Here is a 25,590-nt window from a genome sequence, read left to right as displayed (position 1 = left end):
AACAGCGGAGAAACTTATCATAAGGTTTTAGACCCGTTACGACGTAGCTTGATTATTACGCCAAATAATCGAAAGCAAAAAAAGAACAATTTGAAGCAGTTTATAGATGAAACTATTGCAATGTACATACTGGAAAGATCGCGCAACAGGAAACAGCGTTTATTAGATTTACAGGCAATACACAAAATAGAATGCTATTACAAGTAATTCATCCTCATGCAAAGTATGGAATATGGATGATTAAGAATGATTTTAGTTGAATAAGATGCATGTATGAGTTAATTATATAATATTAACCTTCGAAATAGGGTCACAAATATATTTTATAACTATGATGCTATAATGTTGTTTGTTGATTTGGATTATGTTAGATCAACCTGGGATCGTGGCCTTGCAACTGCAAATTCAGTATTTTTAATTTGTTCTGCTTTGCTAATGGATTAGTATCATCTTAATTAGCAAAAAAAAACCTGTCCTTGTACAGGGTCAAGCAATACTAATATTAAACACAACATGTATTTGAGAATGTTGACTCCACAGCAAATACAGTAAAATGTAGTTTTAGTCCTAACGGTGTCTGTATTGATTGTTTTCGCAAATATTAACATCTAAACTTGAACTATTTAGTTTTTTTATCAATCTTAAACTACACAAAATAATGGGAAGTATTAATATATGTGGCTCTTGCCGGTACTGCGAATCTAAAACATATTACGGCGAGAAGTCGACACTTACCTTACAGGAACAGGTTGTGCAATCTCTGGACGGATATTTAAATGGTCCAGGTGGGTATACGTGGTTTTCGTATAAACATGTTGTTCCGATACCGACGCCTTCACTGCTACTACTGGTTAATAGTTTGGTAAGGTTCTCAAAACCACACCTATCGTTAGGACATCGGGGACAACAATCTGCCGGTCCGGCCGGCATAGGATTATCACATATTAGTGGAGGACATTCAAGATTCCAGCAGTCAAATTCGCCGTACTAAATTGTTCAAGAAAAATATATATATATATTGTAATCAATTATTGTTTTCGGTTGCCATGACATTGTACCTACCAAACATTCACACGTTTGACATTGATATATCCACTGTTCGCCACTGCGGAACGTGACATGTTTGAGCTCCTGGTGTTGGCAAGATTGTTTCGGATCGCATTGCGGACAACATAGTTCACTCACGACCCCTGGACGCCATGTTGAACAGTTGCATGGAGGTTCCACACAGCTTATAACACCTTTCGTACAGGTACATATTTTGCATGGCGCATTGCTGGGGGATACCTTGTCGCCATCTTTCAGTTCACGATCTTCGAACATACAGCTTAATCTGCAATCCGAATCGTCGTCGATCGGACATTCACATGTGAAGTGCCCTGGTGTGTTTACGCACTGGGCCGTTGGGTGACAGCTGTGCGTATTGAGGTAACACTCATCTATATCTACACAATCCTTGCCTTTGGTTTCGAATCCAGCCTTGCATTTGCAGAAGTACCTATATGTAATTAGTAAATTCAGTCAAATAGATTTCAATATAAATCATACAAAGGTACAGGTTTACGTCAAAAGCAATTTCGATTAAAGTGCTTATTCCATCTGGTTAAGGTGTCTAGATAGACTACAGGTGGGTGCTTAGCTGTAATTTTGATAGCCATGATGGATGGAGATTTCTATGGAGATTGGCAGATAGGGAGGTAGGGTTGCTAAGGACTTTGTATGAGTTGCTAAGTAACTTTGGACTCCTTAGCTGTCATATGAAAATTTGTCAAAGTAAACAGGACCCTGTGGACCCTGGAAACCTGTAGTAATTTATGGGCCTTGCATCTGGTAAAATAAATATTCTAACGCGCCAAGGAGCATCAGGCTTCATCAGTAACACCGTGGGGAAATTTAGCAATTGCACAGAAATGCGCTTGACAACAAGAGAGTGGCTGATATAAACTACATCTTCAAACTTAATATCTCTCTCATTTTCTCCATTGCTATGATGAAATATTCAATGCGCTTTTGCTATGGTGAAATATTCAATGCGGTAAAATAATTGATGTATTGGCCATAACATATCACGTCAAGCAAAATTATACGAAAATTTTCTCGGGAATCGCCTGTACAAGTTAGAACAAACGGAAAACTAAATATTACTTAAATTAGTACATTTTTACAAGTAATTGGGTCCAATGTTTTGACAACTTTATAGCAATAAAAAGTTATTACAGTGTTTGGAGCAAAATTGTAAAGGCCTAGACAAACTTAACATACTTTAGTACTGTTCCATGTTAGCAGTAAAATCTCTCATGATAAAAAAGCTTGAATAAGCTCCTAGGACGTTTGATTTTTTAAAGAGCTTCGTCGATGGACTGGATTTCAAGGACGACGAGTCTACAAATACGCAAATATAGAATAATCATTGTCCAATACTTGGATTTCTGGCATGTTTATGTATCTGAGAAACAGAAAATCACACAAACTTTGTGCAGTGTCTTTTACCTCTCATGATTGAGCAAACAAATGAAATGCAAAATTTTCTTTACAAATACAAAAGTACAAATGAGTAAAATTAAGTTTTTTTTGTTAGGCTTTCCAAATCTGATCTCCAAATCCAAATCTTATAGTACACTTAATAAACCAATTGTAAGGTTGTTACAGTGGTCGAATTGGTCAAGGTCAAGGCAACTAAACCAAGGTAGACCATATCGATCAATACTGAAATTTGGAAAGTCTCGAGTTTTAATAAAGACTGCCAAACAATATGCAAAATATGTAAACCTGATTACACGAAGACTATAGATAACATTAAAATACAGAGTTTTCGAGGATTTTATAGACATGTTCAGCGAGTTGTAGATTCGTTCAGACATATAATAGACTCTTTCAGCGAGATATAGAATTGTTCGGAAGTAGGCGTTGACATGTTCAGTGTTGTCATTTGTTTTGTTTACACCCTGTGCCGCAGCATTAAATTTTTAATTCTTAAAAGTCCTAAAAGTAGTCGCGCAGTAATCGAATCATGAAACCCCTTTTGTGTTTTTTGAACCTCATACTAGTTCAGTTCGTAGCGCCCAATTCGTCGATGGACTGCACCAGAATGCGCTTTACCAACTTAATAACAACACTAACTCTATGGGGCGCATATTAGACCTTGCATACGGAAATTGGTCAAGTGCAACAACTTCTTCGCTCATACACGTCAGCGAGCACCCGCTGCTGCCAATAGACTGCTATCACCCACCGCTCGAATTTGATTTGGAAATCACAGCATCGTCTATGAATCACGCTACCACTGTTACGGAAATAAAGCTCAATTACGCACATGCTGACCTTACTAAACTCAAGAGCACATTGCATGCCGCTTATGACTATTTGCGCGCTAGTCGGTCCACACCGTGTCGGCTGTACTACAATGGTGTTTATGCACTTTATCGACGTTATAATAGAGTCTGCTATCGTCGATATATACGCCACACTGAGCGAAGCTTGCGAAAGTACCCTCGCCGCTTTTGGAGGATAATTGTGCACACTCGCCATTAGATATTTGTGAACTGTTCGCCACGCGTTTCGAGGATAGCTTCATCTCTAACATCACACATCCGGAGGCTGTTGCTTCCACGCTCGTGAACACTCCGGCAGATGCAATTCATGTCACGCTACCTATCGTCACCGAGACCCTGGTTACCCAAAAAATCGAGCGTCTAAAGTCGTCATACTCCGAGGGGCCAGATGGTATCCCAGCGACAATTCTCAAGCGTAGTGCCGTATCGGTAGCTCCTGTTTTAACTAAGATTTTTAACGAATCTCTGCGCACAGGAACCTTTCCATCACTGTGAAACCAACATGGATTCATGCCTAAGAGATCAACTACGACAAATCTGATGCAATTCGTTAGCGGCTGTTATAAGTCCATTGATGATGGTATGCAGGTTGATGCCATTTACACGGACATTAAGGCGGCTTTTGACAGTGTGTCCCACAACATTCTTCTGGCAAAACTTGATAGACTTGGATTATCACCACCCCTGGTAAAGTGGATGAAATCGTATTTATGTGGTCGTTCATACGCAGTTAGAATGGGCTCCCACCAATCTAGATCTATCGGTGCCTCTTCCGGCGTACCCCAGGGCAGCAACCTGGGGCCTCTGTTGTTTCTGCTCTACATAAACGACTTGTGCACGGCACTCCCGGATAATAGTTGCCTACTCTACGCAGATGATGCTAAAATCTATCGTGAAATTCGTGAGCCCGAGGACCATCTTCAACTTCAAGCCACTTTGACTGAATTTGTCTCCTAGTGCAAGCGTAACGCACTAAGCGTCTGTATCGATAAATGCGCCATAATCTCATTCAGCCGTTCAATAGCTCCAGCGCTGTTTAATTATACGCTTGATGGTCAGATCCTCGAAAGAGTGAACTGTGTAAAGGATCTAGGAGTCCTCCTAGATGCTAAACTCTCCTTCGAAGAACAGATAGACCAAGTAGTCGCTAGTGGCAATCGTCTACTTGGCTTGGTCATAAACATAACGCACGAGCTTCGTGATCCTATGTGTTTCAAGACACTGTACTGCGCACTTATCAGACCACTGCTGGAATATGCTAGCATTGTTTGGTGGCCAGCATCTACTCGGGCACTTGCGCGGCTAGAGTCCATCCAACGGAAGGTAACGCGCTTCGCCCTCCGTGATTGGCCGCGTCGTCTCGACTACAGAACTAGGTGTTTGCTGCTTGGAATCCCGCCTCTCGCCGAACGTGTTGAGCACACCAGACTAGCATTTATCACGGGAATCTTAAACGGAACCATCGACTGTCCCGAGCTGCTTTCAAGGATTCACCTCTATGTTCTTGGCAGAATACTCCGTCGCCGACCAATGCTGGCAGTCGCTGAAACCCGAACAACATTTGGCTCTCGCAACCCCCTTCTTTGTATGTGCCGTCTATTAAATTCAGCTGACGATATTTATGAGCCTGGAATGACTATAACGGAACTGACTTCACTTTTAAGTGTTCGGAATGCGTTCAACAATAACAATATATAAATGTTCTGTTCGTTATCTAATGTAATGTATTGTAAACAAATTTTGACTCGAGAGGGCTTCATAGTCCATCGATTAATAAACTAAACTAAACTAAACTAAACTAAACTAAAAAAACCTTTCTGTATTCGTTTCGGGAGCCCAGTTGGATGTCACCTAAATTGATGTTAAGGCCCCCTTTGATGGCGAAGCTCGCTCAAATTCTAGTAGAAAAATCCTTTAGTGGAGTGGCTCAAATCTTACCTCACCAATCGTCGATATCGCGTCAAATTTGAATGACATCTAGGGAATTCGTGAGTAGTTCTGGCGTGTCATAGAGTAGTAACCTTGGACTCTTGCGGTTTTTTTTTTCTATTTTTCAACGACGCTACTACTATAGTAAAGGAATCTGAATGTTTATTGTATGCGCACGATCTCAGACTAACATTTTATTCCAGTGAGGTGTGTCGGTGATTGTCTTGCAACATCGTATCTTTTTCTGACCGGTGCTTGAATAACGAAATATAAATTTCTGTTTATAAATCTTCGTCCATGTCGTTTTACCGTTCTAATTTTCCAATAGCGTATAACTACTGCATCTCCGGTACACAACTGCAACGATGCAGTGTATAAAAAGTCTCTTGGCCGTAAACTTGACTTTTATGTGCACCATAATGAAATTATTAGCCGGTCTGGTGGTACAGTCGTCAACTCGTCCGACGTAACAACATCCCCGTCATGGGTTCAAGTCCTGAATAGACCGTGTCCCCGTACGTAGGACTGACTATCCTGCTATGGTAACAATAAGTCACTGAAAGCCAAGCTCACTTCCCTAATGGGTACAGGCAGGTCTAGACCGACAGCGGTTGTTGTGCCAAAAAAAAAATGAAATTATTGTTAGAGCGAACAAAATGCTAGGATTTGCACGCAGGTAGTCGCGATAATTATCCGACTCACATTGTCTTGTCGCACTCTACAAATCGCTAGTTAGATCCATCCTAGAATACTCCTCAGTAGTTTGGTGCTCATCGTCCTCATTATGGTCGAATAAGATCGAGTCAGTGCAGAAGAATTTCTCCCGTTTATTGTTACGGTTCACATCCTGGCGTAACGTGACAGTGAGAACTAGCTAACATACCCGTTGTTTAATTTTTGGATTCGAATCTCTCGCTACTCCACTCCTTTTAACGCTTAGGGCCTCCAACATCCTAAATCCGCCACTGGCCTTTGTGATGAAGTTCAGGTTGGTCCACAAAGATTTCTGATCAACATTATTCGGTGTCGTTTTCATACAACACATTTGCGGTACGTCAAACATTCCAACTATCGATTCCGAAACCTCTACTATAATTAAATTTTATATTTTGGTCAACTTCAAACATCACAATTGTCAAACAATGTTTTAACACTTTTTAACATATATATAGCAAAATGACTTGTATAGTTGTTATAACTATAAATATATGTATTATGTCTCGAAAGACCCTGTATAGGCCAGAATGTCCGCGTAGACGGCATGTCCGACGCCCAATAGAAGTTGTTATAACTATATTCCACGAATACAACGCGAGAATTAGATTGTCATTGAATAAAAAGATTGAGTAGGTTTAATGAAATAGCACAGTTTTAAACAACCCATAATAAAAAAAGAATTGCTCCTATTCAGTGCTCCATTGGATGCGAGTTTATTAAACGTGCTATCAGAATTTTGCATGAGTTTTGGCGAAAACGTCGGACGACGAAATCGCACGACTGACGATATCTGTCAAATCCCATGTATAATCTTTACATGGCTACCGAAAAAATCGCATCGGATGAGGCACTGCTACGGGCCTTAGGGGGTGGTACGACGAAATCTATTTTTTCCGTCGAATTGTCCCATCCGATTTTATCTGTCAATATTATTATGTACGTCAAACTCTTCAAATCATCCAAATAATCGTAATATGAACCGAAATAGCGTTTGACAGCAGCGTCTGATAAAATCGCTCCAGATGAGGCAATGCCACTACTCTTATCGAATTTCCAACTAAAAACATGTCGACTATAAAGCGTACAATTGTTGAATTCGGATTGTATTGCATTATATTATTATCTGAATTTAATTTTAGTCACTTACCAGCCCGGCATATTAACGCAATCTGTCGTATCCTTACACCGGTGCAAACCTGTTGTACACTCGTCCAGATCCTTTTCACATGATTCGCCAATGTAACCCGTTCGACATGTACAGACATTAGGCGAGCGACATTCTCCACCGTTCAAGCAGGTTTGATTGCAGACGGCTGAAATAATTTAATTTTATCATGTATTGGAAAACTGTATCTAATATAAAAGTAACTTACGCCTACAATCGTGTCCATTGCCCGTGTAACCCTCCTTACATTGGCAATGAAATGAGCCCAATGTGTTAATGCAATCTGCGTCCTCGTGGCAATTGTGCTCGCCAGACTTGCATTCATCCATCTCTATGCAGTTGAACTTATCTTGTCTTCGATAGCCAGGTAAACATTCGCAAATGTACGAACCAAAGGTGTTAACACATCGTGTGTTAAGATGACAGTGGTTACCATTAAGACCACCCTGTTGAGTACACTCATCCACATCTGATCGTAGTTGTTGGTGGGTAGAGAAAATACATAAAACATGTGTATAAGTTACAATTGTATAAAAGATAGAAAGGAATGATCAGTTAAACGACATATCCATCCAAGTTAGACCCCAATGGTTAGTGTATTGTTTACTTATTGTTTACTATATTATTTTCTCATTGTAATTTTAATGTTGGATTTGTTAGATTACTAGTAATTTATCTTTGATTGTAAATTCGTAATAGATACTAAAACAAAGAAATCAGTAGTAGAAAGATGTTTTTAATGATGTATTTTGTATGTATGTCTACTTAAACCGTTAATCGACATTTAGTGAAGTTTATGTTTACGTGTTGTTTCTATATGGTGAATGGATTATTCGTTAAAATGTGTAGTTTATATTCTCGCCATCTATATGTTCATGAATTTATCTATATGTTAAACAAAATTCAATTGATAACAAAATGAAATTAAAAAATTAGAATATATGTATTAAATGATAAAAAAACCAAAAAAGACACAATATTTCACCTTCTGTCGTATGCAACTGTAATGCTTGATCGTGCTTCTTTTTCTTTGAATGTTTGTTTCTGTGAGTAGAATTTTTGGGATGTTGCCGCTTATGACCGCCGCCGCCACCGCCCTGCGGTCGTTTGTGTGGCCGTACTTTTCGCCTATGTGGAGTATCTAAATTATTGAATTTATTTATTGAATTTTCTTATGACGAGAGCTTATTTGAAGGAAGAGTGTGAACTTTGCACCACTTTCAGCAGCGAAAATAGTTGTCCTATATCCAATGAATTCCATCATTGGCATTTTCATCTGTTAGGTGAAAAATCTAAGCATTTTAGGTTGCTTCTATTAAAAGATGATAAAAATAAATTCCAAACTGGTGAGTGTTGGACTCCAACACTTGATAGTTTTGCATGTAAACAATTATGTGCACCAACTACTGAATATGTGTTATGTAGTTGGTACGTTTTTTCCATTAAAAAAATTTCAACATAAAAAAATCTCTACATCTAAGAGATTTTTTAAAGTTTTGCAAAAATCGGGGTTTCTATTTAAACGCATGGTCTTTAATTGAACTGTTAGCCAAATATCAAGCGTTTAAGTTGGGTTATCGTTCAACTATTGATTTTTGACTGTACAACCTCGCTGGTGGATATTTTATAGTTAGGTTGCTATCCAACCAACAAGATAGCTGTTGCAAAAAGGAATACTGGCATTATTTTGTCATAGAGCTTACTAAGCTTAGCCCCTGCGATGTATTTCGTATTTGTAACTACCAAGGTAGATTAAAGGTGTAAGAATTTAGAATCTAGAGCAGACATGTCAAATATACGGCAAACCCTTTGAATCCGGCCCGCGAAGAACTTTGGCAGTTATTTGAATGAAACTGAAATAGATAGAAGATTACAAGCCAGGAAAAATGGGTGTAATAATTTTTATTACTGAGAGACTGATAACTGAGAAAAAAGATTTCAGAATGCAGCCTTAATAGTTCGATTAACGAAGTGAACAGTATGTTACTCACAGTGGCTGTTTTTGGAAAGGTATCCTAGAAGATGGCATGCAGCATTTGTTTCAGTTCTTGTTTGCTGGCGGCACCTGAAAGTTGGACTCATATTTTCCCATATTTTCGTCCATTTTCTGACTTTAAGGCTTTCTGGAAAATTCGAAAACCATGTACCGAGTGGAATGGTACCATGTACCACTTTCTTCAATTAATCGAAGAGGGTAGTCTTTAGCTAGGCTTCTGAAAAAATCAGGCCGATATCTTTAAAAACCTTGATAATCCAAGCACTTGTCCATAAAAAATGCCACATAGCTTGCGAATTTGACGATATAGTGCCATAGTGCTATGATTATTAGTTATCGTTATTAGTCATTAGCGTTGTCAAAATGCAGCCAACCTAACCAACACCGCTTTCGTAGCCGCGGCCTTTTTGTTATTTACATTATGTTTTTCAAAAACTGAGAAAGTTTTTATCAATTTCATGGTTTTCAATGAAAATATTTAAAATGTGCCCGGGAATTTTAGTGTTTTTTGTTATGACTAAGCGCTCGGATAATGGTTTTTCATACATCCTGCTCAGCACGAACGGTGACAACCCCCCCCCCCTCCCCCCCGATACCCGGATAACCGGCGCCCACTATAGTTTATGCTCATGATTGTACCACTTGTAAATCATTCGGATGCAAAATGAGGAAAAGACTAAGAAACTAACTATAAAACATAAACCGATAATATAAACCAAACTGGACCAAGGTGTCTAGATCGACTACAGGTGGGTTAGTAGTGATGGGTGACCCGACCCGGTTCGACTCGACTCGAACTTATCGGGTCGGAGGCATTCGGGTCGACCCGAAAGGTACTAGTAGGGTCAGTGGACACTGTCAGCGCCTACACGCACGGTCCAAAACAGCCGAAGTCATACAAAATCATGAAAAAGTCTGCGCCCTTTTGTTCCGGCGTCCTCGTGAAATTTACCGAGCCGAACCGAATAGTTGTGTGCGATAGACATGTGTGCGTATCAGGTAGCAGCATTTGTACTGCTTACCTGCCGTATACCGCTGTGATACCGAACGAGACGCATAGACAACGCATCAAAAGGACATATGTAACAGTGAGGTTTTTTTTCTGTGTCTCTTTTGCCTTGTCCTTGCCTTTAGATCCTGATGAGTGAAGCATGCATACCTTTTGGGTACGTTCGGGGTATAAGCTCTATCCCTCTCATGTTAATGGTAAAGATAGAATCGTATGCAATCGGCTCTGCAATCGGGCGTGGGCAGGCCCGTGGACGCTGTCTGTTCGCAGACGATGAGTTAAACATGCACACCTTTCGGGTACGTTCGTGGTATAAGCTCTGTCTCTCTCATGTTAATGGTGAAGATAGAATCGTATGCCATCGGCTCTGCATTTGAGCGTGGGCAGGCCCGTGGACGCCGTTTGTTTGCACGCATTGCCTGCGAACAAACGGCGTCCACGGGCCTGCCCACGCCCGAATGCAGAGCCGATGACATACGATTCTATCTTCACCATTAACATGAGAGGGATAGAGCTTATACCCCGAACGTACCCGAAAGGTATGCATGCTTCACTCATCAGGATCTAAAGGCAAGGACAAGGCAAAAGAGACACAGAAAAATTTCCTCACGGTTACACATGTCCTTTTGATGCGTTGTCTATGCGTCTCGCTCGGTATCACAGCGGCATACGGCAGGTGAGCAGTACAAATGCTGCTACCCGCTACGCACACATGTTTATCGAACACAACTATTCGGTTCGGCTCGGTAAACTTCACGAGGACGCCGGAACACAAGGGCGCAGACATTTTCATGATTTTGTATGACTTCGGGTGTTTTGGACCGTACGTGTGGGCGCAGACATTTGGTCCGTTGAATTGGGTTACCACGGACGGATGGACGGAAAAACTTAACACATGATCGTCGCAGTAACGTTGCATTCCATTATTGCGACGACCACAGTGTGCGTGCCACTCAATTTTGAAGGCAGGCATTTGATGATAGTAGCACGCATTGCGTTTGATGATAGTAGCATGATAGTAGCATGTGGTGGCGACACACGATTGGAAGCAAGGAGTAGTACCAATTCAGCTCCATACAAGCCCAATTCGTCTGAAACAAATTGGAGATGGGGTTGATGGAGTTATTATATATATACATGGATATGCAGCCGAAACTCTTACAAACATTACCAATTTTGTTCTTAATGAAGCCCTAGAGAACTCCTAGGAAAATCTTGACCCAAATCATTTAGAAAATCTAGTGAGGAGCATGCCAAAGCGCTTGCAGTTAGTCCTAAGATCCAAAGGGGGGCACATTAAATATTTAATAGTTGTTGTTTGTGTTTAATAAATCAATTTGTTGAAAATAATTCATGTGGGCACTTTTTTTGTCAGTGAGATTTTGACTAATCTTTTTAAAAATATTTTTGGTGTTGGGTTACCTTTGTTTTTTCAGATGTTTTTCATTGCACATTTAAGAGCAAAGAATAAAGATTGTTTAAAAAAATATAGCACAAAGATAGCTTCATTTGAAAAATGAGAAAAATGTCAAAATGTAAGTAGTGGGCACTTTATTTTGCTGGCCACTGTATACTACTATTGTTATTTAAGCCTAAGGCCGCAAATACACGACGCGCGTTTCCGCGGGCGCGTTCAAACGCGTATAACAGTTCCGCAGAGATATCCAGCATGGGCATCTCTGCGTTTCTGAGGTAGCGCGTTCGAATGAAATTTCATTTCTGTGGCTGGATTGTTATACGCGTTTCTGCGGGCGCGGAAACGCGCGTCGAGTATTTGCGGCTGGAAAAAAGCTGAAAGACTTTATTGAATAAATACATAATAATAATACTAATAAAATAGTGAAATATTTGTAATAGGCCAGTATAACCGCCAAGGTTGTTAGGTTATAAGTAAAAAGTTAAACCTCTCTTACCCATGTAACAAATCGTAACGTTCGACGACATCCCCTCTCCCCCATAATAGCGTTACATAACGATGACGCCTAAGGGCACTTGACATGGTAGCAACGCGATCAGCAATGCAACCGTTTAGAACAGTTTTTAGCCTGTGCATATGCAATCCACATCGCATCGTGTTCTACATTGATTGCATTGTTTGGTTGCATTGCTGCAAATTGGTTGCCCGTTTGGAATGGGAGACCAATGCAACATTGTAATACAGTCAACTCTGTCTTAATTGATAGACGATAAAACAGTCGAATAAGAAGGGTTTTCAAATTACAGATGTTGAAAGTGAATGAAAAGTCCATACAAACAAGAAAGAGACAGAATGTGCCGGAAAAAGTGTTCCGCAGTCTTGCGATACAAATCCGCAGATCCCGGTATCGTGTCCCGCAGCCTTGAGTTCTATCCGAAAACCCTGTAAACAAGTATCGTTTACAAAATAGCAACAAAATCCATTACCCCATGTAAGTTAAACTAGCAGCCCTCGATTTTGAACACGGACAAAATATTCTCATTTTGAGAATTGCTTAAAGCTTTGCAAACCAAAAAACCTATTATTATACATTGTCTAAATGTGTTAGGTTTTCCCAAGAAAAACAATAATTTTGTAGCTATATATTTCAAAACTAATATTTATGTGGTACAGGCAGGTCTTGACCGACAACGGTTGTTGTGCCGTTGAAAGGAGAAGAAGAACATTTATGTATCCATAACATATAACAATCTTATTCTACACGTACGTACATAGCAACCGACACCCGTAAGAAACATTGAATCGAATGCAAACTTAACCGTATCAAATTCCGATTAAATTATGGATAATAGCCACATTTTGGGTAGACTCGATTGCACATTGTTTATCGAAAAACATTCTTGCGTCAACTGTCTGCAACCGAAATAGGAATGAAAATATCTACATACACACATTTGGAAACTACGCAACAACTAGAGATGAATTGTCGGAATTGCATTCACAGCTCAAAACTATTTCCGATCATCGCTACTCTGATTCCGGCCAAATCTAACCGACAGTTCCACTCGGTGACGTCCAGAGCCATAAGGAACCGTTGGAGGCGTTGTTTATTGCATGGAGCGGCTAGTTTGCAGTCAGAACTGGCTCCGGTCGTTTCCACCGATTTTGACGATCTCAACGCTTCCGACTGCCGAGTAGAGGCTTCAGTTGCAGCGGCGGATCTAACGGTAGGCGGACTAGGCGGTCGCCTGGGGCCCCGCCGATTTAGGGGCCCCGTAGATCGCCATTGTATAGTATGCCGTATGGACAGAGTACTAGCGACAAGGGCCCCCGGAAGGATGGCCGATGGGGCCCCGAGGCTGGCGAATCATTTGCATCCCCCCGCCCCCGTCAGCAAAAATTTTAGACTCTGCGACTGATGATCGAAGGGGGCCCCGACGGCATTTCATGTTTACTGTGCAATCTCCCAACAGCAAGTTTAGTTTTCCGCTACCACCCCCCCCCCCACCAACATTTACTATTTACAGAGGGCCTCAACTCGTCTTTCCGCCTAAGGCCCCCGATACCCTTGATCCGCCACTGTTCAGTTGGGTCCGGATTGCAACAAACGGTTCTGCACGGCTTAGAATGTTACATCGTTGATACCGATTGGAGCCAGCATTTGGAAAATTACATTGATGAAATATCGTAATATTGGGACGCAAGAAATGTTCGTCAATATTTGATACACTTGTGCATAATGTCGTAATCATACTAGCATAAAAAAATCAGATAATGGGGCCCTTCATGATTCTAGTCAGATTTTTGTATGGAGTTTGACAGTTGGAGGCTGATATCATGTAAACGCTCCATACAAAACCACACACAAAACTAGCCTACAATTTTCAGTCTAGATGGTGTTATGTTTATCCCAAGGTGCATTAAAAAGATCTGGTGATGGAATCCAGAATTAAAGAGTATAGTATGTAGTCCAGGTGGTCTCATAGCATGTTTTTTATAATCAGAATTGAATATCACTTTTTGACAGGACGGGTGAAAACTTTTGCTCAAACAAGCTTTCTGGAGGCTTGACGAATACACAAAATTTTCATTCAGAAGCAGAAGCGATAAAAATCAGCCTTCTAAAATCATACACCTTGGGATAAGCCCACCTGTACATTATATCCACTTAGATAGCTGCTCGAAAACTGCTAGATAATGCAAACAGCTGACACTATGAAATTTCAGCCTACAAACTTAAACGGGAAGGGCCCAATATAAAACATGTATTACTCATTGAAAGCGTTTGTTGCCAAGTTAAAATTATTTGAATCCCACATTCGTCAAGACGAATTAATGTAATTTCTAACCTCCCCAAAAATCAAAACCAAGATGAAATGATTGAATTTAAGATATAATATTTAGAATTAAGATAAAATAATCAAAATATAGAAGCCTTGCACTACAAAGTTTCTCAATACAAGTTTCAGTTATAAGAAATGCACGATCTACCACCGTTAGACCACTTGATCCTTGAGTGTAATCGTAAACACGATTAAATACGATTTTTCTCTCGACCTGTCGAAAGATTGCAAGCAAATATGTTCCATGTTAAAAATCTATTGATGGATAGCTTGGTTTGTTCGAAAAAGACAGACATTTTTTTGTAAAATATACGCTGTAGACATGAGGCTAATGAAGAACATCCGTTTTTTCATAATAGAAATTGTATGTTATTTGGGAAGTACATTAAATATTGTCTCACTTCTTCTTCTTCTATTTGGCGACGTCCTACGCGGACATGCCGGCCTGTACAGGCTTTCGAGACTTAATTCATTACCACACAGCCGGATAGTCAATCCTTGATATATGGGGAGACGGTCCATTCTAGGCTTCAATCCATGACGGGCATGTTATTGAGTCGTACGAGTTGACGACTGTACCACGGGACCGTCCCTGTATCACATTTTAAGATTGTCTGACATAAAACAAAAAAAAAAGAGCAATTAGAAAAATTACATCGCAAATTTGTTAAAAACGAACGTTTCCATATTTGAAGCAAGGGGTGCAAAAAGTCAATTTGTTTAACATTACTTATCTGAAGCAGTATTTAGTATAAATTGTATTGGGGAATATTTTTTATTCTTTGCGGCCCGCGTATCACTAAATATGTGTACTTGCGGCCCTCCGATTAAATGAGTTTAACATAGCTGCATTAACTCATTCAGTAATTTGCCCGAGTGAGACTCGGCAATCTGAGATTGCGCATCGTCTATTGCTACGGTTACGGAGAAACTCTTTTTGAGTGATTTTTGAAAGTGGATGTTGTATCTATCCCAACCTTGTAGCTTTACCTGCCAGATATGTTTCATAAATGTTTCTTTGGCTTCAGATGTATCATCATCAAATTGATTATTCTATTTTACATAATATGTTGTGTTAATTTGTTACGCATGGTCTATAAGTTACGAACAAAATCGTTAATGTTTGCAGGAGTTTCGGCTGCATTGAAACGAATTGGGTTTGTAACGAGTTGGATTGGTATAACACAGTGGTGTTTACAGCGTTACAGTTGATTCTTGTGCCATTTACTTCCAATCGCGTGTCGTCGCTTGCGAATCGCATGCTACTGTCATCAAATGCATATGCCTGTACAATCGAGTGGCACGCACACTGCGACGATCCTGTGTCAAGTTTTTTCGTCCGTCCGTCCGTGGTAACCGAATTCGACGGACCAACTGAATTTCTATTCGGCTGCGCAGTACATAAAAAGCAGCGAGATCTTTTTCAGACCGGCATAATCGCAAATCGTTACCAAGAAGAATTCTCGTTTTTTATTCATTAGTCGTTCGGTAAAAAATCAAACATTTTATTTGGCGTTACGTAACAAAAGCTCTTAGCGTAGCTCTTTTTAACCTTTGACGACACCTCCCCCTATCAGCGTTACATAATGGATGGGTAACACCTAAGGATTTGTGGAGTATAGTTGTAATAAATATACAATTTGTATCCCCAATTTTCTATAACTTATATCGTTGAAAAGCTATAACGTAAACAAAATTACGAGTTGAACCGAACATAATTCGAAAACTACATTACTGAACAACTTCATTTCATTTATATTCCAATATTATATTGATATTGGATTACTTATTAAAAAATTACAAGCATCTCGTTGGCTTCCAGGGTATCCCGATTAGCTGGAATGTAATTTTTTTGAGATTGCCAGTGATATAGTTAACAAAACTCGCGAGTTTATGCTATTTCATATTCATTATCCGTGTATCAGAGTTTTATCTCGTCAATTGTTCCAAAATGCTCATTTTTCAACGGGTGCCGTTCTGCTTCAAATCAACCCACATGTAATTCAAATTTCCAAAAATTTCGATCAATTTCTGTTTTACAATGAAATCTATCGTTGTGGCAATCGTCAACTTGAAGTCTACCTCGTTTTATCACATGTTTAAAGCATATAGTTTTAGGAAAACTATTACTAAATAAAAAAATTACACGATAAAGCTATGGTAGATTTAATTGTAGCGGATTGAGTGGTCACCAGAGGCTACTTCAATTTTGAGGCCCATAGATGGTAAGTCCAGCATTTATTACAGTGGACAATGAGCATAACCGGATGCAACATCTCTCTCCCCTCGCTCCTCTTACTCTCCATGGCGTGCAGGGGGCAGAGACTCAACTTATTACTATAACCTGCAGTGGTTTGCACTGATTTTATCTAAAAACAGTAAAATTCGACTTAAACATAAATACGCAATTTCTTCGCATTAATAGCGTATCTTATGAACGTTTTAAGTGAACGTGAATGAACCGAGCCATTCGTCCCAATAAACGTTAACGTAATTGCGGTTATTTTGTTCTTTTACAAATCTATTCAAAAATTTGTAGAACTATAGATCACGAGGTCTGATCGCCTGAACGGCAAACCAATATTGACCATCTAACTTTAACGCTAGAACCCAATGCGCAGTTCGTAATCGACCGTTTCTTGTTTTGAATAGAAATTTTGGAATTTTGGAGGGTTTTTCTGTTTATTTTTGTAGATAGTCATGAATCAATGCACTCATTTTGTTGATTTTTATTTTATTTCAATGTATCCAAGCGGTTCATTAATTTCTTCACGTTAACTGAATGAACCGTACGGTTCTCGTTCATTTGGCAGAATTGCAACCTGTATTGAGTAGTATTTTTGGAAAATTTAATTCGTCTGTTAAATCAAAAGGTTTTGCTCGATTTAGGTGAGTAGTGCAGAAGTGCGTCCAATTTTAAATAATATAAGAGTCTATATAAGGGGCGGTCTCGTGGTACAGTCGTCAACTCGAACGACTCAATAACATGCCCGTCATGGATTCAAGCCTAGAATGGACCGTCCCCATTAGGCAAGGATTGACTATCCAGCTGCATGGTAATGAATTAAGTCTCAAAAACCTGTATAGGCCGGCATGTCCTCGTAGAACGTAACGCCAAATAGTAGAAGAGTCTATATAATAATAGAAAAAATAATCTTGGCTATATTTATGTTATATTTCCGTAATTTAAATCAAGTTGCCTTAAACCGTGCAACCGTGACTAGCGTGCAAAAATTGCCAATAAGAAGTTAGAAGTGAACTACACACATCTGTCATACTGTATAGTGCGTTTTATACGGATGTCACACGAGGCGTAAACTCAAAAAGTTCCTGGCAAAAGCTTTGTTGTTTATCAACAGCGGTTCTAGTTTGACAGCTACGTTGTGGTGAAGTGAGAGAGAGGGACAGGTAGCATAGGCGAAGCAAACACGGGCGAAATAGAGAGAGTAGGAATGGTTCATCCCGAAGGAGCTTCGCGTGCAACGGATGAACCTGCGCAAGTTAAGTGGAATGACCGCAATCGAGTTTGCGCGAAGTTTTAAAACGGGCATAAAGACGAAAATCGACCTCTTTCTACCATCGCGCCAAGAGAAGCAAGTTCAGTGAATTTTTTAATACAGTTAAAGTGAATTAATAAAACTGAAGTTTCAACTTTTACTTCGCGAAAGAAAGAGCTTTGTTGCTGGACGCAACAAGCTTTATAGAATTGTATGGCTGACAATTAGTTTACAGCAAAGATTACGCTTTGTGTGACGTAGGTATTTGTCGTTCCATGAAATGCCAAACATTTCACCCACGCATGGCGTGAAAATATTTACCGAAAACAGTTTTTGTGTGAATGTCGATCGAATGTCAACGAATATCATCAATTTTGGCTTGAAGGCGCGAATGTCAGAAGAGTTATTTTTTAAATTTATATCGCTACAATTGTTTTATGATTACTAATTTTCTAAAGGACAATGTACACTGCAATTAAAAAATATAGACTTTAGTATAACCAAACACGAAGCAAATAATAGATTCATGTTATGTAGTTTAAATTTAAATATTATTTTTCAAGATGGTGTCAGAAGTGTATTATTTTCTTAAATTAAAGTGAAACATGTCCATTGTGGAATCACATGAAGCGACAGGTAATAATGCGTAGAAAAAAAACTTTCATATTGAGTGCATTAGTTTGACAATATGTTACTTTAAGTTTATATTTAAGTTCTGCACGAGATGACTATGTAAATTAAAGGGATTTCTGTAGAGAATAATAAATTTGGAAAAAAAAATCAAACTTTGTGAAACCTCAATTTCCTCACTTAAATTTCCTGTCAAGTACTCACTAGACAAATAACAAGTTGACTTTTGTTATTACAGGATGTCGTAAGATTTGAGGATAATGTAATACAGTAGAACGTCGATTATCCGGGGGCGGATTAACCGGCGGGCGGCTTAACCGTGCGCATAAATGTGACATCTGTTCAAACGTACGGCGAACATTTGCAACGATAGTCAAGTGGGCAACCAGTTTTTTGTGCAGCTCTGTAGTGTTTAGTGGTATTTTCGAAATTCATGTTTGTTCATGAAAAGTTGCCAAACCTATAGTTATTGAATAAAGAAATATTCTACTAACGATTAATCGATCAATTCAAAGTGAATTAATCATAAAACTAGTGAATTTTATAATTTTTATATGAATTTGACATTTTTTGGACCATTATCCGTGCAAATCGATTAACCGGTAACCGTCCGGTCCCGAGCTGCCCGGATAATCGACGTTCTACTGTATATAAAAAAACACATTTATCATGTGGCATCCTTAATATATTAATATATGTAAAGTAATACCCTATGCTATAAGTATGTTTTTTTTTGCTTGAATGGATATGAAAATGTTAGGTACACGAACTACTACTTACCGAAACATTGATACCCATCTCCGTGGAAGCCCGAACGACAGGTACACGTGTACTTGGTGTTAAGGTTAAGACACGTAGCGTTATTGTGACATGCATGGCCTTTTGAGCAATAGTCCACTCCTGATATGTTAGGAAGTATAGCGGATGGTGTAAATAATTTTTCAGAAAGTATAAATTTTGTCCAAGCATCATTAGTATAGCATCGTTATGTAGCGGAATGTTATTCATAGCAGTTATTCACAAGAACCAAGTAGAACATTAATTAGCAAAATATTGGAGAATTCGATGAAAGAGAAGAAGCAAGCCAAAATGGTTGTTATATCAGACATGAAAAGAAAAATGAATTAAATATTTAAGTAAATTTTGATATGTTGCATACACGGTAATTGTTAGTTTAGAATATTGTATGTGTTTTAGAGCGAAGAATGGTCGAAAATATCCAAAGGGCCTAAATAATATCTCAACGTTAGTCGGGAAAATTTAAAGATCATTAGATACATCTAAACCAAGTACATATGTGTTTCCTGTTTGTTTGATGGATGATGACTTTCGGCCAACAACGGATAAGTGCTTACAGCTAATGTTTTAGTGAAGTGGCACGACGGATGAAATATGCGTCTGGTGAGAAGCTCAAATTGCCGTTTGGATGAAGATGAGGAAAAGCACGGTTTTGTATACAGGATGCGGTTCTTCGAAAATGCGTCGTTTACCGTTGCTTTAAGTCTATAGGTACTGTGAATTTTTACTTCACAATGATTACAACATACTCCATATACATGCGATAACATTCGACTCGATATCAAAGGATTTAGTTATCGGAATGCATCGGATTCTCTGTTGAATTTTCCCAAATTTAGGTTATCTTGTTTATCCACATCCTTGGCATAACTTTCTTGTTCTAGATCAAAGTTTATGTCCTTATGTTGAACTCTGCTGAGTTGATCGTCAATAAGATTCATCTGACCATGCGAACGATCGTTAGTGATGATCAACATGGAGAGAGTTTCACTATCATCGCCCAACGTTTTTTGCTTATCTTGTTGAATGTTGTCAATATCATCGTGATCATCAGTTTGCCGATTATGTATCCTTTGATCGATGAGAAACTCTCTAATAAATTGAGAATTACTATTGGCACTAAATACATTAGCCACCCGTTTTTCATCATTAGTACTTTCAGTGATAGTGTGAAGAGTTCCGCCGGATTTTGTTTTACTTGAGGATATATGTAATTCTGTACTTTCATTATTTTTAAATTGTGCAAAATTATTCACTTGAAAAGAATCAAGTTCTTGGTGTTGCAGTTTAATATTTTTATGGCGTTGTTGATGTTGCTGCTCTCGAGGCTGCTGATGCGTGTCTCCCAAGAAAATGTTATCTTGAGGTGGTAATGTTAATGGAAACGATGAAATACCTTGACAAAATTTGCAGCATTCATCCGTTACTGACATTTGTTGCTCCGGTGGACACTTCAGCTCGGGGCATTGCAGGAATTCACAATGCATATTACCATCTACACACGAACAGTTTCTACAGCCTAAGATTTGGATTTCACCATGTTCAAAGTCTTTCTTAGTAATGTAACAGCTTTCTGCAAATGAGACAAGAAAATATAATGATATAAAATACATACAACTCGAAACTCTTAAGAAAAAGTTGCAAAGCTTGTTGTATCCAATGTTGTTAAATTACGCTCATCATCTATTCCAGTGATTCTCAAAGTGATTCATATCGCCCATTATTTTAGTGGGCGATAACAAGGGAAAATCTACAGATGGGTGTTGGTATTGGTGACTGATGGCGATATATCAAATTTATGTTTTATCTTTTAATGCTTCTGCTTACTAATTTGTCACGTTTTATAAAAACTGTAATGTTGATTATTTTATTGCATTTATTGTTACGAATTCAGCCAATTGTCATGCTTTCAAGGAAGTAAATCCTTGTATTCGATCGGCTGTTAGAATGTTAAACTAGTTATAGTGATCGAAACATTTATAAAACAGAATATGTTACGTATCAAACGCCTTAAGGCAGTCAGACAAATAGACGTTGAAAAGTGCTGTGCACTGTATCTTGTGGGATATATACTAATTGTTAAACTATTGTTAATAAAGTGAAATTTCAAAATCGTTTCGAAAATAAAACAAAAACTATGTTTTGGTTATCATATAAATCAATTGCATAAAAATTTGAAAAAGTAAAAGTAAATAAAAAAGATAAGATGTAGAAAGGTAAAAAACTCCATAAAAATATATTCAAAGATTTAAGAATTATACAAAAATAGATGCTCCTGTGTTGATCGTGAACTCTCTCATAAATGGAAAGGACTTATGTGCTAAAAACTATGGAAACTGTCTTTTGACTTCAATTAGCTTTTTAAGTTCCAATATATTTATTTGGTGGAAATTGTGGTAATCAATACAGTCTTATCAAGTAATTTAGAGATTCTAGCATTCTAACGACAAAAGTGATGATGCGATGTTTATACCGAAAGTCTAAAATATAAGTAAAGTAAACTGTTCCTGACCATAGTCCTGATTATTCTTGTTCATCTCCAATTTCCTGGATAAAACCAAAGAAGGCAAATTAAAGTAAGTCGAAATCTAAAATAATGTTTGGACATTATCAAACATGAAAAAATGATTAATTTCCATCTTTAGACATGCTAAAGCGATCAGTATTATATTCAATTTCAAAAGGACAAAGCGGTCGCCTGAGGCCTCGAGCTAACCATTTCATCATGTTAGAGAAGTAGTTGGTCGATTACAGACTCTTCCCCATTAACTATTGTATTGTGAAGTTGCCAGTCCTTCTCAATGGGTTCGCGCTGAAGCCGATTCTAGCAGTTCTTCACTCCCCGGTCCAGCCTCCCCCCTCCTCTGCTTAACAGCTGTACAACGTTGGTAACTCATGATACGTTATGATTGGGTGCTATCATTAATAAACTCATAAAGGCGGACGTTGGATGAAAATAATTTGAGAACCACTGATCTATATTTCAAAAACCAAGTAATTCCAACCGGTTTTCTATCTATTGAATAATACTTCCTTGTCTTGCATCAGTTGCATATCAATGAACATCAATGTTTCACTGTTTCAGCTTAATACAGCTAGTACATCAGATAATGAAGCCATTGCATTTGCGAGTACCGTTTGGTGAGCAATTCATAAACAAATTAGCAAAGAATTTATGATAGTTCAAGATAAGCGGTTTCCATCCGACTACTCAGCCGATAATAACCAGTTTTGAGTGGAAAATGATGGATTAAAATAGCTGGTAAAAAACTTAATATAAATGATTCAGATGGCAGATATTAGAGATATTCTTCAACATGAAAAGATTTAAATGCTTTAAGATTTAAAGATTTCAATGCTTCAGGTTGCTTTAAACATTTTTCTACATTTTTATTTGCAAGCAACCTGAAATGATTCCTGTTCCGTAATAAGCCATTTAAATGAGTTTGATAATTCAAAATAAAAAATGCGTACCAATGGATACAGGTGACCCACGACATACGACTGTATTTGGGACCGAAGTAGGTCGCGAAACAAGGTGGTATATCTAATGAAGTTGAAGAGTCAACAACTGGTGTCGGTCAAGCCCTGCCTGTACCACTAGAGGGCTTGGCTTTCAGTGACTAATTGATTACCCATTGCTAGATAGTTAGTCCAACGTATGGTGGTACGGTCTATTCGGGGCTTGAACACATGACGGGCATGTTGTTAAGTCGTACGAGTTGACGATTGTATCCCCAGGCCGACAAAAACCGTTTACACGATCTAAAAATTTAAGTTTAGGTGGTTTGGTAACATTCATAAATGTGTATGCGTTACACTTTAACAAATGATATCAGTAAACTGACAAAATCGTCGCTTTGGCGAATTGCTATTACTCGAGTGGATCGTACATTCTCCTGTAACACATTAAAAAAATAGTTAATTTAGAAAGTACTTACTCAAACACACAGGACAACATTCGCCCTCTTTTAATACTGGATGTTTACATTTAACCTCTGGACATGGTCTTGGACCACATTTGACTATTCCTTGCCTGCACTCACAACGACTACATCCAATATCCCAGGCATCTCCATCGTTTTTAGTTGTACCATTTATTAAGCATGATTTTTTACAATCACATTCCTCAATATACGAGACACGCTTCTCTGCTTCCACTAGCTGTAATAAACATCGATTAAATTAGATAAAGAATAGTTGATATACGGATTATTATTGAATACCTACCCTTTTTGTTAACAGTGACATTGTTTTTTTTAATTCTAGTAAAGCATTTTCTAATTCTAAAAATTGTCCACAAGTAGGACATTGTGCATCCATCAACTCACATTGAGATAAATAACCATAAGACCCAGTTATAAGACGTAAATCTTTTAATTCTCCCTGCGTTGTCACGTGCGAATCGATAAAAAGTATACGAACAGTAGAAATATATTAGTCATAAAATATATAATTGAATCATAAATCAACAAAGATATTTGGCATTTAATCGCTCTTCAGATATTTGGAAGAGACAATACTCAAACTTACCTTAAATAAATAATGACTATTTGAGTTCCTTTGTCCGACGAATAATTGCATATTGGAAGCACTAAAATTTCTATCTGGTAAAAAATGTGTCACTCTTTTATACAGTGGATGGCAGTCGATGAATAGCTGCATTTCAGTGCCGCTAACAGTAAGTGACACCTTGTGCTCGATATCGTCCGCAAGTCGATACGGAAATGTTTCCGTTAGAATCTGCGTAACACCCGCTGCTGTTATGTGTGTGTAATGAAAACGTATTTCGTCACGTCTTCCACTTGATTGTAATTCTAAATACCTTAACATTAATATTAATTATTACAATGTTTCGATTAGGATTAGAGAAAAAGAAGAAGAATAGGACATGGCGAAATTTCTGGACTAAACAGAAAATTAAGGAGAAGGATTTGAGATGCCTGCTTAAAACAATTGGATGAGGGTAACATATAGTACATTGGCTTAGAAAATTAAAGTCTTGTGTTCATAGTGAAATCAATGATGCTTAGAAAATCCAAATATTGAATTAAATATTATTTTTAACACTTTTACAAAACATTTACAAAAGCATTTAAATCATCGAATGAAGAAACAATGCGAAGGATAACAAACTTCATAAATTATAAAATATATGATACGCGCTGGTTCTACAAGGACACACTTGAGATACTGTGTATAAAGTAGCAATAATGTAAATATTACTATTCAAGGAAGTCTAATAGACAGAAGCGCCGGTTTCTTCAGGCACGCAGATAGTAAAATAACGGGAATAGTGCTAAGTTTGTTGTATCGTATACATTGTGTATTAAATTTTCATACATAAATGTCTTTCAACATGCTCATCAAACATTAGATAAGATAAGGATAGTGGCGACACATGGTCTGTTTTTACATGTTTTTACCAGGTAGATGAGTTGAGATGGGAAAAGAAAAAAGTAAAAGAAGAGACAACTGGTGCTTTGAAGTTCGAAACCTACCTATTAATTCCGTTGGAAAATGATATTATGGTCCCAGAGTTTGATTGTTCTTGCTTTAGGACAACGGAAAAGGTAAATTCTGAAGATTTTTTCATCTGCTCGACTGCCCGGTGAAAAACCGCAGCCGGAAGAACAAGATTTCGATCGAGACCTGCAACAGATATTTAAAAAAAAAGTGTTTAAAAAGTCAGTTCAACACCCGAGTTATGTGGTTAATAATTCACATTTTTAGAATAAAATTCAAGATTAATGTTAACTTATAGATATTGATAACTTTATAACAGAAGAATGTTACATTAAAAAAATCATCAATAAACATTAATAAGCTCATATAGGGTAAATGTACCTATAGTGGTGGTAGTACCAATAGTGGTGGTATTGCACTAAAATGCGGTTCATACGGAAAATTACAAGTAATTAACTTATTTACGTTAGTGTGAAATGTTCTTTAGCCTTTTACAAAGGATTTAAAAGTTAAATGGGGCCATTCCGTTACTTAGTGACCGAAAAATCCATTATTTTGTGAAATGTGTCAACATTTATCCAAAATCCTTAAGATTTCATAACGAAACTCATTTTTCTGTTAACGTTCTAAATGACCACATAACCACGCAATTACTAGTTTTTCAACATAACTGTTATGAAATGTCATTGTTTTACTAAAATTATTTGTCTTTTGACCATATTTATGCATTTTTAAGTGTTTTTTACCATAGTGCCATTATAGGTACACAAAACAGGCATGTTCCTATAGTG

At 38.1% G+C, this 25,590-nt stretch overlaps 1 protein-coding gene across 11 annotated transcripts in view; it reads right to left on the bottom strand.

Moving 5' to 3' along the window:
* Positions 1-25,590, bottom strand: part of LOC120899765 (protein kinase C-binding protein NELL2-like) — a 94,347-nt gene that overhangs the window by 8,116 nt on the left and 60,641 nt on the right. For 8 of the 11 annotated variants that reach the window (XR_005739097.1, XM_040305961.1, XM_040305960.1 and 5 more), the window contains 10 exons: positions 24,835-24,985; positions 23,867-24,158; positions 23,564-23,719; positions 23,275-23,497; positions 20,730-20,906; positions 8,129-8,284; positions 7,352-7,612; positions 7,126-7,291; positions 1,063-1,498; positions 736-987 (listed from right to left, as the gene is read on the bottom strand). Coding sequence is in view for 10 of the 11 variants with exons in the window: in XM_040305961.1 (XP_040161895.1) it covers positions 736-987; positions 1,063-1,498; positions 7,126-7,291; positions 7,352-7,612; positions 8,129-8,284; positions 20,730-20,906; positions 23,275-23,497; positions 23,564-23,719; positions 23,867-24,158; positions 24,835-24,985 (2,270 nt within the window). In the remaining variant the exon portion in view is untranslated. Of the gene's footprint in view, positions 1-735; positions 988-1,062; positions 1,499-7,125; positions 7,292-7,351; positions 7,613-8,128; positions 8,285-19,315; positions 19,436-20,729; positions 20,907-23,274; positions 23,498-23,563; positions 23,720-23,866; positions 24,159-24,834; positions 24,986-25,590 lie in introns of all 11 variants that reach the window. The other 3 variants (XM_040305968.1, XM_040305964.1, XM_040305965.1) reach the window with 1 other exon arrangement.

Source organism: Anopheles arabiensis, chromosome 3 (assembly GCF_016920715.1).
Source record: "Anopheles arabiensis isolate DONGOLA chromosome 3, AaraD3, whole genome shotgun sequence".
NCBI classification, from domain to species: domain Eukaryota; kingdom Metazoa; phylum Arthropoda; class Insecta; order Diptera; family Culicidae; genus Anopheles; species Anopheles arabiensis.
Note: the sequence above shows the minus strand (reverse complement) of the source record. Positions and strands in the feature narration are given on the sequence as shown.